The 15,617-nt window shown below is 43.1% G+C and overlaps 1 protein-coding gene across 1 annotated transcript in view; it reads right to left on the bottom strand.

Annotated features, from left to right (window-relative positions):
• The window catches only part of LOC103731633 (cytochrome P450 4F6-like), a 24,237-nt gene extending 12,908 nt beyond the window's left edge, over positions 1–11,329 (bottom strand). Inside the window, 2 exon segments of the mRNA XM_008830012.3 lie at positions 10,283–10,481; positions 10,939–11,329. Coding sequence (XP_008828234.1) covers positions 10,283–10,480 — 198 coding nt within the window. The 5' untranslated portion in view covers position 10,481; positions 10,939–11,329.
• Between the last annotated feature and the right edge of the window lie 4,288 nt (positions 11,330–15,617).

The following is a 15,617-nucleotide window of genomic DNA, read 5'->3' as shown; positions in this document are numbered from 1 at the left end:
TAGATAGATAGATAGATAGATAGATAGATAGATAGATGATGATAGATGATGGATTGATAGATTTATAGATAGATAGATGATGATAGATAGATCAATGATAGATTATGATAGATAGATGATACATAAATACATAGATAGATGATAGATAGATAGATGATAGATAGATGATAGATGATAGCTAGATAGATAGATGATAGACAGATAGATAGATAGATAGATGATACATAGATACATAGATAGATGAAGATAGATGATAGATAGCTAGATAGATAGATAGATAGATAGATGATAGATAGATGATAGGTAGATAGATAAATGATAGATAGATGAAGATAGATAGATAGATGATAGACAGATAGATGAAGATAGATAGATAGATGATAGACAGATAGATGATAGATAGATAGATAGATAGATAGATGATAGATAGATGACAGATAGATGATGATGATAGATAGATAGATAGATAGATGATAGATAGATGGATAGATAATGATAGATGAAGATAGATAGATAGACAGATAGATGATAGATAGATAGGAAGATTGATGATAGATAATTGATAGATGAGGAGATAGATGATTGAAAAAGTGGGACAGATAACTGGTGGTGAGATACACCCATACATTTATTTATATCTAACATATTAAATCCCTTTCTCTCCCCCTTTCCTTGTCACATATCCCTATGTCATCTTATCTATCAAGTATCACATCTATAAATAATTTGTGTATCCACATCTGTTCATCAATCATCTATCTGCTCATCCATCTATCAATTATCTATCATCAATCTCCATCTCTCTCATTCTCTCTCCTCATTCCTCTTATGCTCCCTCTCTCCCTTTCTCCTCTCCCTCTGCATACTCCTCTGTATCAAATTCTTCCCATCTCAAATTGTCCCCTCCAACAGCTTATTACTCATTCAAACTCAGAGTGAACCCACAGCTAGGCCCATTTCCCTAATGCCAGCACAGACTCCTAACAATGGCTTTGGCCAGGTGCCTCTGCATCTTTGAGGCAAAAAATGCTTGGAAACACCTCCCAGCTCAGAAGAGATGTGAACTTAGAACTCCCCTCAGGAAGGAACTGATGGCCAACTTAGGAGCTGAACTCTTATGTATTGCGGTAGTCTCAGGAAAGAGGGGAGAGGAAAGGACAAAATGGCAGAGGACTCCATATGGAAAGGTCAGGGGAAGAACCAGCAGTGGACACAGAGGGGTCACAGAGAGATCAGGGGAGAACAGTTGGGGTGTTGTCCTGGAACCATGAAAAGAGATTCCTGGAAGGATGGGGAAGAGAGTGGTACAGAGAGCTGTGGAAATGGATGTGATAAAGCCAGGAGCCAAGGACCTGAAAATCACCAGGGTGACAGGAATGAAGAGGGACCAGTGAATGAAGATGACTCCTTGTCAATGAGAAGATGGCAGAATGTGAAGACTAGAGATTTGTACAGAAGAAGGTGTGTTAAGGGTAGATAGATGGAAATCTATAGATATATGCCACCTGACTGTCCAGCATCACTGTGGACAAGACATCAGAAAACATGATTGAGTTCATCCAAGGCCAAGGTCTTCCAAATGTCTATCAAGGAAAATCCAACTAGCAAGAGCTTCAGACCATGCCCCAGAGTCTGGTCAACCTACTATGTGTCACATCAGTAAGAAAAACTAGTTCTCCCTCTCCCAGCATCCATCAGTTGCCAATAGATATTCAGCTAGGGCTTTCTGCCAATCTCCCCTATCCATGCTAGGCCATTGTCTGGTTTGGGTTTGCACAAGTGCATGTTGTCATAAATGTCTATGGACCCATAACCAAGAGCATATAGAAGGCATGGAATGGAATCAGAAAGCTTTTAAAAAACAAAAGTCTGGGCTGGAAAGATGGCTTAGAGGTTAAGAACACTGGTTGTTCTTGCAGAAGACCTGGGTTCAAATCCCAGCACCCACATGGCTTCTGACATCCGTGGCGTTGCAAGACACGGGTGCACTCACATACATGCAGGCAATATACTCATACACATTAAATAAAAATAATAAATAAAATATTTTAAATAAAAAATAATTTTAAAATAAATAATTTTTTTCCAGAAAAGAACAGCTAATAGCAGAGGACATGAAATTACTGAGGGATAGTAGGGAGGGAGTGGTGAGGAGTAGGGAGAGAGAGGGTCTGAATATGATCAAAATACATTGTTTGAAATTCTGAAATCAATAAAAAAAATGTTAAAAGAACTTCAGACCATGAATCCTGATGGGAATCTAAGTTAGATGTGCTCAAGAAAGAGGATGAAATGGTTCATGCTTACTTCCAACTTGAAAGATCTAACATCAACTAAAAGACACCACTGGATGGATCTGTGAGGCTATTTCCAGGAAGGATTAACTAAGAGAAGATTCTCCTCCCACCCCAGGAGGGCAGCGATTTCTGACAGGTGGCCTAGACATAAGGAGGTCCTAAGGAAAAAATAGTTCGCTTGCCTGACTTCCTTCTCTTCTTTCTGGTGAGTGTATCTATCCTTCACTGACATCAGACTCCAGATTATTTGAATTTCCAATGTGGACTGAAGACCAACAATTTTCCATGAATCTTTAAAGTCTTCAGCACCAGATTGGGACTGATGAGGCATCCAGCTTCATGAACTGAATAGCTACTGAGTTCTCAGTCTCTCTGGCGTGCAGACAGGCATTGTTGGATTACCCAGCTCCTGTCAGTTGTAATATTCTAGTAAATCCCCTCTTATAATATAAATGCATTTAGCCAATTCTGTTCCTCTGGAGAACCTTACCTAATATAGACTGTGGTGTCAGGAGTAGTTCTAAAGAAATAGAATTGTAAGGATGGGTTTCTCTAATGGGTTGCTTGTATCTGGAGCTAACTGTCCAATTTGACTAAACCAAAAGAAATGTCCCCCATAGGCTCATGTATTTGAATACTTGGTCCCCAGGTGCTGAGAGGTTATGGAACCTTTAGGAAGTAGAGTGAGCTTTGAGGGTCAGCCTCACCCGACTTTTTCCTCTCTCTCTCTGTCTCTGTCTCTCTCTCTGACTGTCTCTCTCCTTTCTATGTTGAGTATGAAATATGATCTCTCTGCTTCCTGTTCCTGCTGCCATGCCTTCCACACCATTATGGATTATCCATCTAGAACCCTTTTGTTCCTTAAGTTGTTTTTGGTCATGATAAATCACAGCAACAGAAAAATAACTAAGACAGTTGCCAAAGACTTTTGAGATACTCCTGATTCACCCCTTATGATAAAGACTCTATATAAAAATTTTTAGGCCAGGCATGGTGGCGCACGCCTTTAATCCCAGCACTCAAGAGGTGGAGGCAGGCGGATCTCTGTGAATTCAAGGCCAGCCTGCTCTACATAGTGAGTTTCAGGATAGCTGGGGCTACAAGGAGACCCTGTCTCAAAAAAAGACAAAAAAAAAAAAAGCTTTTTACATTTCTGGAAAAGTAAGGACCATAATGATGCTGGCTGGTTGCTTCTAGCATCTCTGGATAAAGTAACAAAAAATAAGCTCAGACATGATGCTTCCCAGCTCCAGATGTGCATAAACAATCTAACGGCTCCTAAGTATGTGGTAAGAGAATCTTCTCTCCAGAAGTCATGGGGCTAAAGATGCCAAGAACTCAACACAAACCTTTGCCAAGACTGAATGACTTACAATGCAAGTTCAAGTCCCGGTCTCGAAGGGTCTCAGTGGTTAAACTGAGAGCACTGGTTGGTAGAGGGGACCCTGCAACTTGAGGTGAAGATGTGTGGAGAGCCCTCAAGAAGCTGAAAGCATGGAATTCTGATTCTAATGGGTTTATTTTGCCTGAGGAAGAAGTCTTCCCACAGTTAGTGGCAGATGAATCTTCACTCCTGCCCTCTGCAATATTGCCTTCTCCACCCTTATCTGAAGGAACTTACCTGCATTGTCTATGGAACTGATAATTACCTTCATTGAGAGATGCCAAGCAATACACCACAGATGCCACTTGGGGCCCATCCTCACCAGGCATCTTTATTTCTAGAACTATAACAAGACTCAAGTTTCAGCAGGCCCCATAAGGGGTACACAGTGTGACACATGAGAAAGTACACTACATTCTTAAAGAACTTCTTGAGTTTTCTAATTCATATAATAAGAAGTCTGGAAAATAAGCATGACAGTATATTTTAAGGGTGTGAGATAATGGTGGAAAGAACATAAACCTAGATCAGACTGAGTTTATATGAGTCCCCTGAGCAGAGTTTCTGAGCTTAGTGTTGCAGCTTGAACAATGGCACACTCATCTGAACGGTTGGCAGAAGTATGGGTCAAAAGTGACCTCTTGCGAATGAGCTAGAGATGCCTTGGCTTAATGTTAACTAAAGGATTTAGAGGCTCACAGAAACTCAAATCCTGGAGTGGCTTTGTTGTGTAAAACACTCCTCTACAATGAGAGAGTCCAGAAAATGTGCCCTTCAATAATACTATAAGATACAGATTTGTGAGAGGGGGCCCAGAATGCTTGAAGAGCTCTGTCACTGTTATTCTCTGTATGCCAGACTTTTCATCACTTAATGTAATGACAGCATAAGGAAAGCAGTGGTCATAAATGATCTGATTCATGTGGACCTCTGGCACTTGCCAGTTAAGCATGGTGCTCCCAGAACTGAAACAGGCAGGAAGCCTACTAAGTTCTTGCTACAGCTCCATAAGCAGGAAAATTCTAGAACAAATAAATGAAAGGCTACTGTAAACCACAGAGAATGTCCACCCCGAGCCAGTTTCCAGAATTGAAGGAGTTCCCCACAGCAAAACCCCTTAAATGAAAAAGCCAAATCCTTCTGATGGAAAAGCCTTACTACAATGCCAAAAAGTTTTATTGTTAGTTTTTCTCCCAAAGGTAACCGTACACTGGGGGTCAACTTACACTGGGGGCTCTGAATTGATGTTGATTTCCATGAAATTACCAACAACACTTTGGCAGAGCTCAAAATAGAAGTGTATGGAGGGTAGGGGATCAATGGAGTGTTAGTCAAAATCTGACTCACAGTGAGTTCAGTGAAACACCAAACTTGGTTATTTCTCAAGTCCCAGGATGCATAATTGGTATAGCTATACTTAGGAGTTTCCAGAATCCTCTCACTGATCCCCTGACTGGTCAAGTGAGGGCTCTGTTGGAAAAGCCAAATAGAAGCCTCTCCCAGGGAAAGTGGGGAACCAGTAACATTATCGCATCCCTAGAGGGATTTCAGTGTCACTCTCAAGGACCTGAAAGATGCCCAGGTGGTGGTTCCCACCGCATCCGCCTTTGACTCTCCTACTTGTGCAAAAGACAGATGGGTCATGGAGAATGACAGCTGACTATCACAAACTTAATCAAGTAGTGACTCACAGTGCAGTGGCCATGCCAGGTATGGTTTCCTCACTTGGGCAAATTAACACATTTCCTGGTACCTATTATGTATCTATTGATCTGACAAATGCTTTTGTCTCAATACCTGTCCGTAAGGACCAACAGAAGCAACTTGCTTTCAGCTGGCCCAGCAATTCACCTTTATTGTTCTACCTCAAGGGTGTATTAATTCTCCAATTCTGTGTCATAACTTAGTTCAAAGGCATCTTGATACCTGCCTCTTCAACAAGGTATCATGTTGGTCCACTATATTGATGACATTAGGATGATTGAGCCTAGTGAGCAATCACTTTCAACTTGTTAGCAAAACATCAGAGGATGGGAAATAAATCCAACCAAAATTCAAGGACCTTCTACCTCAGTGCAATTTCTAGGTCTAGTGGTATGAGGCATATAGAGATAATTCTCCTAAGGTGAAAGAAAAGTTGTTGCATCTGGTCCCTCCCACAATACAGTTCTTAGTGGACCTATTTAGATTTTGAAGGCAGCACATTCTTCACTTGGATGTGTTGCTCTGACCCATATACCAAGTGACTCCAAAAGCTGCTAGCTTTGAGTGGGGCCTGGAACAGAATGAGGCTCTTCAACAGGTCAAGGCTGCTATGCAGGCTGCTCTGTCACTTGGACCATATGATCTACCAGACCAGATGGTACTTGAGGTATCAGTAGTAGATAGGATACTGTTTGGATTCTCTGGCAGGCCCCTATAAGTGAATCTCAGTGGAAACCATTGGAATTTTTAAGTAAGGCCTTATTGTCATCTGCAGACAACTATACTCCTTTTGAGAGACACTTTTGGCCTGATATTGGGCCTTAGTGGAAACTAAACATTTGACAATAGTCCACCAACTTACCATGCAACCTGAACTACCCATCATGGACTGAGTGTTATCTGATCCACCAAGTCATAAAGTAGGACGTGCACAACAATGATCCATTATCAAATGGAAGTGGCATATGCCTGATTTGGCATGAACAGGTCCTGAGGGCACAAGCAAGTTAGATGAAGAATGCTTATGGTTCCTACTCCTGTTACAATGCCTTCTGTTTCCAAGCATATACCTGTGGCTTCATGGGGTGTGTCCTATGATAGGTTGACTGAAGAAGAGAAGACTAGGGCCTGCTTTACTGATGGTCTGCACACTATGCTGACACGACCCAGAAGTGGACAGCTGCAGCATTATAACCTATGACAACCCCAAAGGGAAATCTATACATTGGACAGAACAGTTATGACAGTCTTAAAGGGGAATCTACACATTGGGCAGAACTTGAAGCACTGCATATGGTCATGCATTTTTTACTTAGAAGAAAGAGTCAAACGTGATTATATACTGGTTCATGACCTACAGCCAGTGGTTTGGCTATATGGTGGGGGCCTTGAAAAGCGTATGATTGGAACATTGGAAAAATTTTTTGGAAAGAGGTATATAGATATATCTCTCCAAAATGAGCAAAGGATGCATAGATACTTGTGTCCCATGTAAACACTCACCAAAAGGTGATCTCAGCAGAAGAGGACTTCAATAATCAAGCAAAATAGGGTGACTTGTGCTATGGATTGTAGTCAACCTCTTTCCCTGGCCATCCCTATCATTATCCAATGGGCCCATGATCAAAATGGCCATGGTAGTAGAGATGAAGGTTATATATGGACTCAACATGGGTTTCCACTCATTAAGGATGATCTGGCTATGACCAATAAGTACAAAATCTGCCAGCAGCAGAAACCAACCATATGGGGCTCAGTGACCAGCCTGTGACCTGGTGGCAGGTTAACTACACTGGACCACTCCATCATGGAATGGGAAATGCTTTATCCATACTGGCGTATATACTTACTCTGGTTATGAATTTGTCTTCCATGCATATAATGCTTCTGCAAAAACAATCATCCATGGACTTATAGAATGCCTTATCCACCATCATGGTATCCCACATAGAATTGCTGCTGATTAATGAACTCACTTCACAGCCAAAGAAATGTTGTAGTTGGTTCATGAGATTCACTGGTCTTACCATGTTTCCCATAGTCCTGAAGCAGCTGGCTTGATAGAACAGTAAAATGACCTTTTAAAAACACAACTACAGTGCCAATTAGGTAGAAATTACTTGGAGGGCTGGGACAAGGTTCTCCAGAAAGCCCTATATGCTCTGAATCAGCATTTAATATATGGCACTGTTTTTCCATTAACCAGGATTCATGGTCCAGGAATTAAGTAGTAGACATGGAATGGTACCATTCCTATCATTCTTAATCACTCACCAGCAAAACTTTTGCTTTCTGTACACGTGACCTTATGCTCTGCTGATTTGTAAGACTTGGTTACAGGTGGGGGACTGCTTCTGCCAAGAGATACACACCATATATAGTTTCCATTGAACTGGAAACTAAGTCTTCCCCCTGGCCACCTTGGGCTCCAGGGTGACTGATCCAGATTACTAAGGGGAAATTGAACTGCTTCTCCACAGTGAAAGAAAGGATGATTGTGTCTGGAGTGCATGACATCCTTCAGGGCATCTCTTGGTGTCTTGTGATTCAAGTCAATGAGAAACTCCAACTCAGTCTAGGCAGGATGACAAAGGGTCCAGACCCTTCAGGAATGAAGGTGTCACCCCTCCAGGTAAGAACCAAGACCTGATGAGGTGTTAGCTGAGGATGGAGAAAATACAGAGTGGGTGGTAGAGGAAGTTAGTTATCAATACCAGCTAGGACCATGTGATCAGCTAGAGAAACAAGGAATGTTATCACCATAAGTGTTTATTTCCTGTTTTTGTTAAGGAAATGTTTGAGTACATAAATACACACATATTTATGCTTTCTTTCCTTTCCCACTCCCTGACTGTGTAATATAACACTGACTGAGACAGTATCAGTAGTTAAGTATTATTACACCTATGCTCTTGTATTTCATTTATGGGATACTAAAAACATTCCTAAAGTGACTTTGTCATCTATCCTGGGTGGAGAACAGTGTGTTTTCAGTTATAAATGGGATAACCGAATCATGTTAAGTGGAATTATGATTCTGATATTGTCTTCATTTGGTAACTAAGCATGACACAATGAGATATGGTTGGGTGTCATGTTGATATTAGGATTTCTGTTGGTTAATCTTTTTTTAATTTTTTAAATTTTATTATTTTTATTTTGTGTGTATGAGTGTTAAGCCTGCGTGTAGATAAGTGCACCTGTGTCATGCAGTGCCTGCAGAAGACAGAAGAGGCTGTCAGATCCCCTGGAACTGGAGTTATGGACAGTTGTTAGCTGCCATGTGGGTGCTGGGATTCGAACCCAGGACTTCTGCAAGAACAGTCAGTGTTCTTAACTACTGAGCCATCTCTCCAGCCCCATCTGTTGGCTAATCTTGATTATGAATTTGACAAGATCTGGAATCAGCTAAGAGCCACTGCTCTGAGTGGGTCTGTGAGGAAATTTCCTGGAAGGATTAACTGAAGGTAGAAGACCCTCCCTCAGAGGGGGCAACCCTTTTTGACAGATGGCCCAAATGTAAAGAAATTCAAGGTCAAAAGTGTGTTACTTGCCCTCTGGCCTTTGCTTCTTACTGGTGTGTCTATCTTTCATTAACATCAGAATTCAGCCTTGACTGACAACCAGAAACTCTCCAGGAATCATCCAGGCCTTCAGCAACAGATTGGGGCTGCTGACACATCCAGTTTCATAGACTAAGCAGCTACCAGGTTCTCAGCCTCCCCAGTGTGTAAGACAGCTATGATTGGACTACTTGGCCCTTATTAGTTATACACCATTCTAGTAATATATACATATAATGCTTATACACTCAATTGGTTTTGTTGCTGTAGACAGCCCTGCCTAATTGGGGATTGGAAGGAAGCTTCTGGACTGGGATGCAGAGAGGAAGGAAGTCCAGGGCGGGATGTGCAGTGGGAGGAGGTGAACAGGGAGCTAGAAGGAAAGAGGCCCTGGTGAGAGAAAGCAGTACTGGAATCAATGGCACTGGAGGTGGTGCCCTTACAGGTGACACTGAAATGCAAAGTGTGGCTCTGACAATAGGAAGCCAGTACAGCATGGAGGAAAGGATGCTGGGGAGAAGGGGAGGATGCTGAGAGAGCAGCCCTTCCTAGAAGTGTAGCCTTTCTGGCAGAGGCCATGGTGGTCCCTTCTAGAAAAAAAAGTGGTTAGGCTAGTGGTATGGCTTAGGAGAAGAGCCCTTTACTAAGGAGCATAGGACATTCAGTGTTTCATCCCAGCACCACAAAGGAAAACAGAGCACTCAGCTCTGACCCAACTTGTACAATGAAGTCCACTGACGCATCTTGAGAGTGGAGAGTAAGATAAAAAGGACAAGACCTGAGGAGTTGCGGGGAGAAACTGCCCACATCTGTCTTCTGCCCTGCAGTGTCCCTGTGAGTGGAAGTAGAGAGAATCAGAGCTCATTCCTACAGGGGAAGAAGCAGTTCAGAGAGGTATGGACACTGGCCTGAGACTAGCAGAGATGGGCTGTGGAAGTGAAAGATCCCACACACTCCATTGGAAGGCTTCAAATCCAACAGTGGAAACTGAATGGACCAGAGGATCCTGCTCTGCACACCCTTGGAGCCTGTGAATAGGACAGGCTAGAATGAGGGGAAGAGACTTTAGATTGTTGAGTCCTGGTGAGAACATGACCCAAGGTTGGCTGGAGGCAGAAAAGGAAAAGAAAGAGCAGGGCCTCAGAGCATTGGTTGGACAGAGAAGGAGAGTGGAAATACCGGTCAGTGAGGAGAGGGGGGCTCCCTCCGCCTGCCTGACTTAACTGTCTTAAGCCCCAGCCCTCTCCTGACCCCCAGCTCCCTGACTGCCTTTCCTGACTCCTCAGGAACACATCCACTCAGACATCCCAGACCCATCCTCCTCCCACACTCACCATGCCCAGGTGACCCCAAAACCAGTTCCGTTTAGGGGGCTGAGGGAAGCAGCAAAGGCGGCAGCAGTTGATATCGAAGAAGTAAATCCAGGCCAGAATTCGGGCCAGGAGCCAGGAGGCCCCAGCCAGCAGCAGGAGCTGCCATGGGGAGGCCACCAAGGGCCCCAGTCCCAGCCAGGACAGGCTCAGCTGTGGCATCCTGCAGAGCAGATGGACAGTGTTAGATTTAGGAGAGCAGAAAAAGGAGGAAGTTTAAAGTTGACAAATAAGAACCAGAGCCAGACCTGCAACAGGCAAGAACTATGTCCTTTTTAATTCAAGAGAACATAGCAAAGAGCCTGTGCCTTGCCGGCAGATACAGACATCAGCAAAGTAAGCAAAGCAATCTAGATTTTATATAAGAACTCTGCTGAACACAGCTGTAGGAATGTGCTGGGTGTCAGATGTCAGTGTCACACAGGAAAAGGGGGGACACAGAGATAGAAACTGTTTGAGTCTAGAATGGCCTAGCCTTAAGCATAGGACAGTGGCCCCAACTCCGGTTACCCAGAAACCACCAGTCTCGGGCCATCTGACTCCCTGGAGCCACTCCAGCTGTTGGCAGAGCTTTCCCTGTTCAGAGCCATGGCCCTCCCTGCTGCCCCCCAGCCTGGCACCTTCTCTCTGAAGCGACGGGTCCCCCAGGACCTCCTCTTCTCTCCTAGGAAACTTCTCTGATCCTGGCTTCTGACCTGGGAGGAGGCTGTGTGGGAGGCTGGGCTAAGCTGAGCAAGTCAGTTCCTCAAAGGCGGAGCTGCATCCTTCCTGCCTGGGCAGGAGACCAAGAGGGCTGGGGCAGCCAAAACAGAGGGAACCTACGGGGTCACAGGCTCAGGCAAGCAGGGGATCCTCAGGATTCAGGACCTTCCGTGTGAATCAGGGCCAATGATGACCCTGGACCACTATGTTTGCAACCACCTCGGCCCTCCCAAGGTCCAAGACTGCAGATAAAAACATAAACGTAAGAGTTCGGGTGCTAGGAGACCAGGCTCAGCTCCTCTGCTCATGGCTGAGTGACGGGGCAGAACTGGGAAACTCCAAATGCCACTGCCCTATGGGTGCACCGCCTGGCAGAGTTCAAGCTCTGCCCTCTTGCAGTCAGATCGTGGGTGGAAAGGAAACTTCCAGAGCTTTGCTGCAATCTACGGGGTCAGATTCCAGAGATTAAGCTCCCTGCCAGAGCGGAGGAGTTCAGTACAGAGGGAATGTGTGAGCACCTAGGGTACAGGCAGAAGAGGGCAGAGCTCGCTGTGGACTGTCTTCCCCTACATCATGTTGTAGTTAAAACACTAAATATACAGAATAAAGTGTATTGAGTGCTGCAAGAGAAAAACACTAAGAGATATGTAAGGCCACCAGAGCTACACCGGTGTGAAAAGCCAGAAGGGTTGGAATGATTTCAAGTTCTGAAAGGTAACAGCTGCCATCTCAGAATACTACACCTAACAAAGCTACCTGTCATAATGGAAGGAAAATAAAAGCTGTCCATGATAAGAATAGACTACAGGAATTTATGACCATACGCCAACTCTACAGAAGATATTGGAGGGAACCCTTCAGATTGAAAAGGAAAACAAATGTACCTATGCGGCCACAGGAAATAAAAATGCTGGGATTATTCTAAGCAAGAGAGAACGAGGAAACAAACTACAAAATCAAAGTGTCAGGACTCAAATCACAACTTTCAATAGTAACTCAATATTAATGGTCTTGTTGTGGGACAGATCAGCCCTTTTTGGCTATCCTTCTGGAAAACAAAAGGTTTTTTTGTTTGTTTGTTTGTTTTTGTATGTTTTTCCTTTTAGAGCATACTTTGGAGATCTTTTATTTATTTACTTATTTTTAGCTATGTGTATGAATGTACTGCCTGCATGTATGTAAGTGCACCTATGTCATACAGTGCCTGTGGAGGTCACAAAAGACCATTCGATCTCCTGAAACTGGAGTTACAGATTGTTGTTAGCTGCCATGTGAGTGCTAGGAATCAAACCCAGATCCTCTGAAAGAGCATCCACTGCTCTTAACCTCTGAGCCATCTCTCCAGCCCTATTCATTCATTTATTTATTTATTTTTGACATTTATTATAAATTGGCAAACCATAAATTTTGAATGGAGGTCAAAAGAAATAAGAGGCAAGCCTAACAGCTCTCAGAGTGAATTTTCCACCAGTCAGTCTGGATTAGAAAAACCATGTTACAATTTACCATACCTAATCTTAGATTTAAACATTTATAATATAAAGAATAAGGAGCACAGAGGACAATAGCATTTTAAAAGAACTTGGGACAGACTATATTGGAAGGCTGAAAAAAGTCAAATTCAGAGTATCAGTGTAGAAAGAGTAGGTAATAAAACCTATTGGGGCTGTTTTTGTTCTTCCCTTCCTTGTGTAAAACCTCTTGGGTTTCAGGCACTGGCACTCCAAGCCTGAACTCCTGGCCCAGTGCCTCTGGACATATTAAGATCTGGGCTCTAGCATTTTAGATCAATTAGTAAACCTGCATAAAACCACTGACCCAGAGAGGAAAGGGGTCCTACCTGGGAAGAGTCCGTCCAAGTACCCCAGTGACTCCTTCCCTTGTCCCATGTCATTTAGAGCCCTTTTTCAGGCTCTGCTCTACTCTTGCTGATGAGGGCACATGGCTGTAACCACAGTCAGAGTATTAAGACCTCTTAGGACAATAGATATCCCTAGGACAATAGATATCCCTGTTTAATTTAATATTAGCCTCTCCACTTTGGAAAATCTATCAATGAATGGCCTCCTATTAGGTAACCTCCTCATTTATTTGTGGAGTGCAGAAGTTGTTCCTGGATTTGTGGTTTGCATCCCGCCCTGTGTACATTTTTACACATTTTCATACAGACAAGGTCAGAAAATTTCTATACCACCCTCAACCAAGAATTTCAAGACAAAAATAATCCCAGATTGCCAACCAAAAAGGTGTCACAGTTTCATCCTTCCTGGTGACTGAACCTGGCCAAAGACTACTTGGGTGTCCCCCATGATGGTTTAGGCTCTGACTTCCTCCAGGAAATGTCTAGTCAGAAGGTACTCCAGGACCCTTATAAGGAGATCAATCTCCTCTTCCACCAATTTTGGTGGGTCTCCTACTGACCCTGAGTCCTACTGTGATGGCAGCTTATCAACAATTAGATGGTTGCTAAGAACTTTGGACCATGAAAGAGCCCAAGATAAACTAGAAATAAGAAAATAAGGAGGAAGGTAAACAGGAATCTGCCCTGGTAAACAGGAATCTGCCTCCACCCCCTTAGGGTTGTTTTGTTTTTGTTTTTGTTTTTGTTTTTGTTTTTGTTTTTGTTTTTACCAGATCATTGAAATCTTTGTTTGCCCAACTGCTACATTCTTGTGATCTTTTGTCTTGTGATTTTTTGTAACCATATGTTTATGTATAACCACTCGCTTAATTACCAGTGTACACTACTTGCTGCTTAAACTCTCACATATGAGTAGACTATAAATTTCCCTAAAAAGTGGAGCTGGGGGCTGGAGCTATTGTGGAGGGATCTGAATGTCAGTCTGACAGCTTGAATAAATTCTCTCTCCTTCACCTGGACTGGCTGTTGGTCTCCTGATTTCCAGAACTTCCCACCACACTACCTGTTTAGTTGGGTGATGTTCCAAATCCCTGCTCCTGGTTCCTGTCACCCTTAGTTTCGTTGTGCTCAGGGACAGCATTTCTGAGACACCAGGTGAATTATTCTTCTTACAGACTCAAAGAGCCTCCAGCACCTTTAAGGAGCAGCATCCCACAGAGTCACCAAGAAATGTTGCAGGACAGATCAGGTAGGACACCAGGAAATGCAGGAAGCAGGTTTATTTAGGCTATAGCCTATAGCTCACAGGACTTAGTCCCAAAGTCTGGATCCCCAAAGGAGGAAGCGTGCATGTTTTATACCTTAGGCAGTGAGTTACAGTGATAAGGAAACTTAACTACACTCTCAAAATTAATCAAATTATAATATAATTAGAAAGTAAACAAATGTTTCCAAAAAAATCCTCTGTCTGAAAATCATTGCAGAAGTCTCCATATGAAAAAAACAGAATTGAGGAAGTTTCATCAGGACCCAAGGCCAGTGTCTAGGTAGCTGTGTTAGCATTCTAACCACAAACTAGTCAGCTGAAATTTGCTGACAGAGACAGAAGGAAGAAACAAGAATTAAAATTCATATTTTCCTTAAATAGTCCATTCAGTCTCAGTTCTATTAGTCAAATGCACAGACTAGTAGATTGGATCAAAAATCAGGAACTATTTGTTGCCTCCAAGAACCTCACCTTGCCACGAAAGACCTATACTAGCTTAGAATGAAATGATAGATAAAGGCATTCCCAGGGCCAGTGAGATGGCTCAGTGAATAAGAGTAGCTGCTGCCAAACCTGACAACCTGAGTTTGAGTCTTATGACCCACATGGTGGAAGGAGAGAATTGACTCATGCAAGTTGTCCTCTAACCTCCATACACGCATCATGATATGTACACACCTACAAACATACATATACACACACAAAAAAAATTTCTTAAAGGTATTCCAAGCAAATGGACCTAGGAAACAAATAAGCAGGAGTTGTTTTTAAAATCTGACAAAATATACTTCAAACAAAACTAGTGAGAAAAGATGAAAAAGGTCACTTCAGAGGCTGATGAGTTGGCTCAGTGGACAACTCAAGCTTGACAACCTCAGTTTGATCCCCAAAACTCACAGAAAGATACAAGGAGAGAACTCTGACCTCATAGGTACACAGGTGCAGATGCGCGCGCGCACACACACACACACACACACACACACACACACAACAATAATAAGTAAAACATGGTTTTTTTTAAAGTCATTTCACACTGATTAATGGAACAATCTATTAAAAGGACATTACAATTCTGAACATAGACACTCCCATCACAGGTGCGCCCAGCTTCACAGAGCCACAGATTAAGCCCAGCACAATAGTAGTGGGTGACTTCAATACCCCACTCTCACAATTGATAGGTCACCTCAACAAAACTGCAGAAATACCTGAAAGGTCTAGGGAGGGATACTGGGCAGATTTGGGGGTATGGAGTTTATCAGAAGAGTTATTAATGTCATGGACAGATAGACAGCAGCATGGTGGGGGTCTCTGAGGAAAGTTCAGGCTCCAGCACCAGAAACAGACAGCATGGTGGAATTTCTAAAGAAAAGAATCAGAGCCCATGTGGTAGAAGTGGGGAGTATGTTCTCTTATACCTGACGATTCATGAGATTCACAGCTCAAGCCTGTAGTCAGGTTCTATGATT

Source organism: Nannospalax galili, unplaced genomic scaffold, assembly GCF_000622305.1.
Source record: "Nannospalax galili isolate Female #2095 unplaced genomic scaffold, S.galili_v1.0 scaffold2094, whole genome shotgun sequence".
Taxonomy (NCBI): Eukaryota; Metazoa; Chordata; class Mammalia; order Rodentia; family Spalacidae; genus Nannospalax; species Nannospalax galili.
The sequence above is the reverse complement of the archived record's forward strand: the minus strand, read 5'-3'. Positions and strand labels throughout refer to the sequence as shown.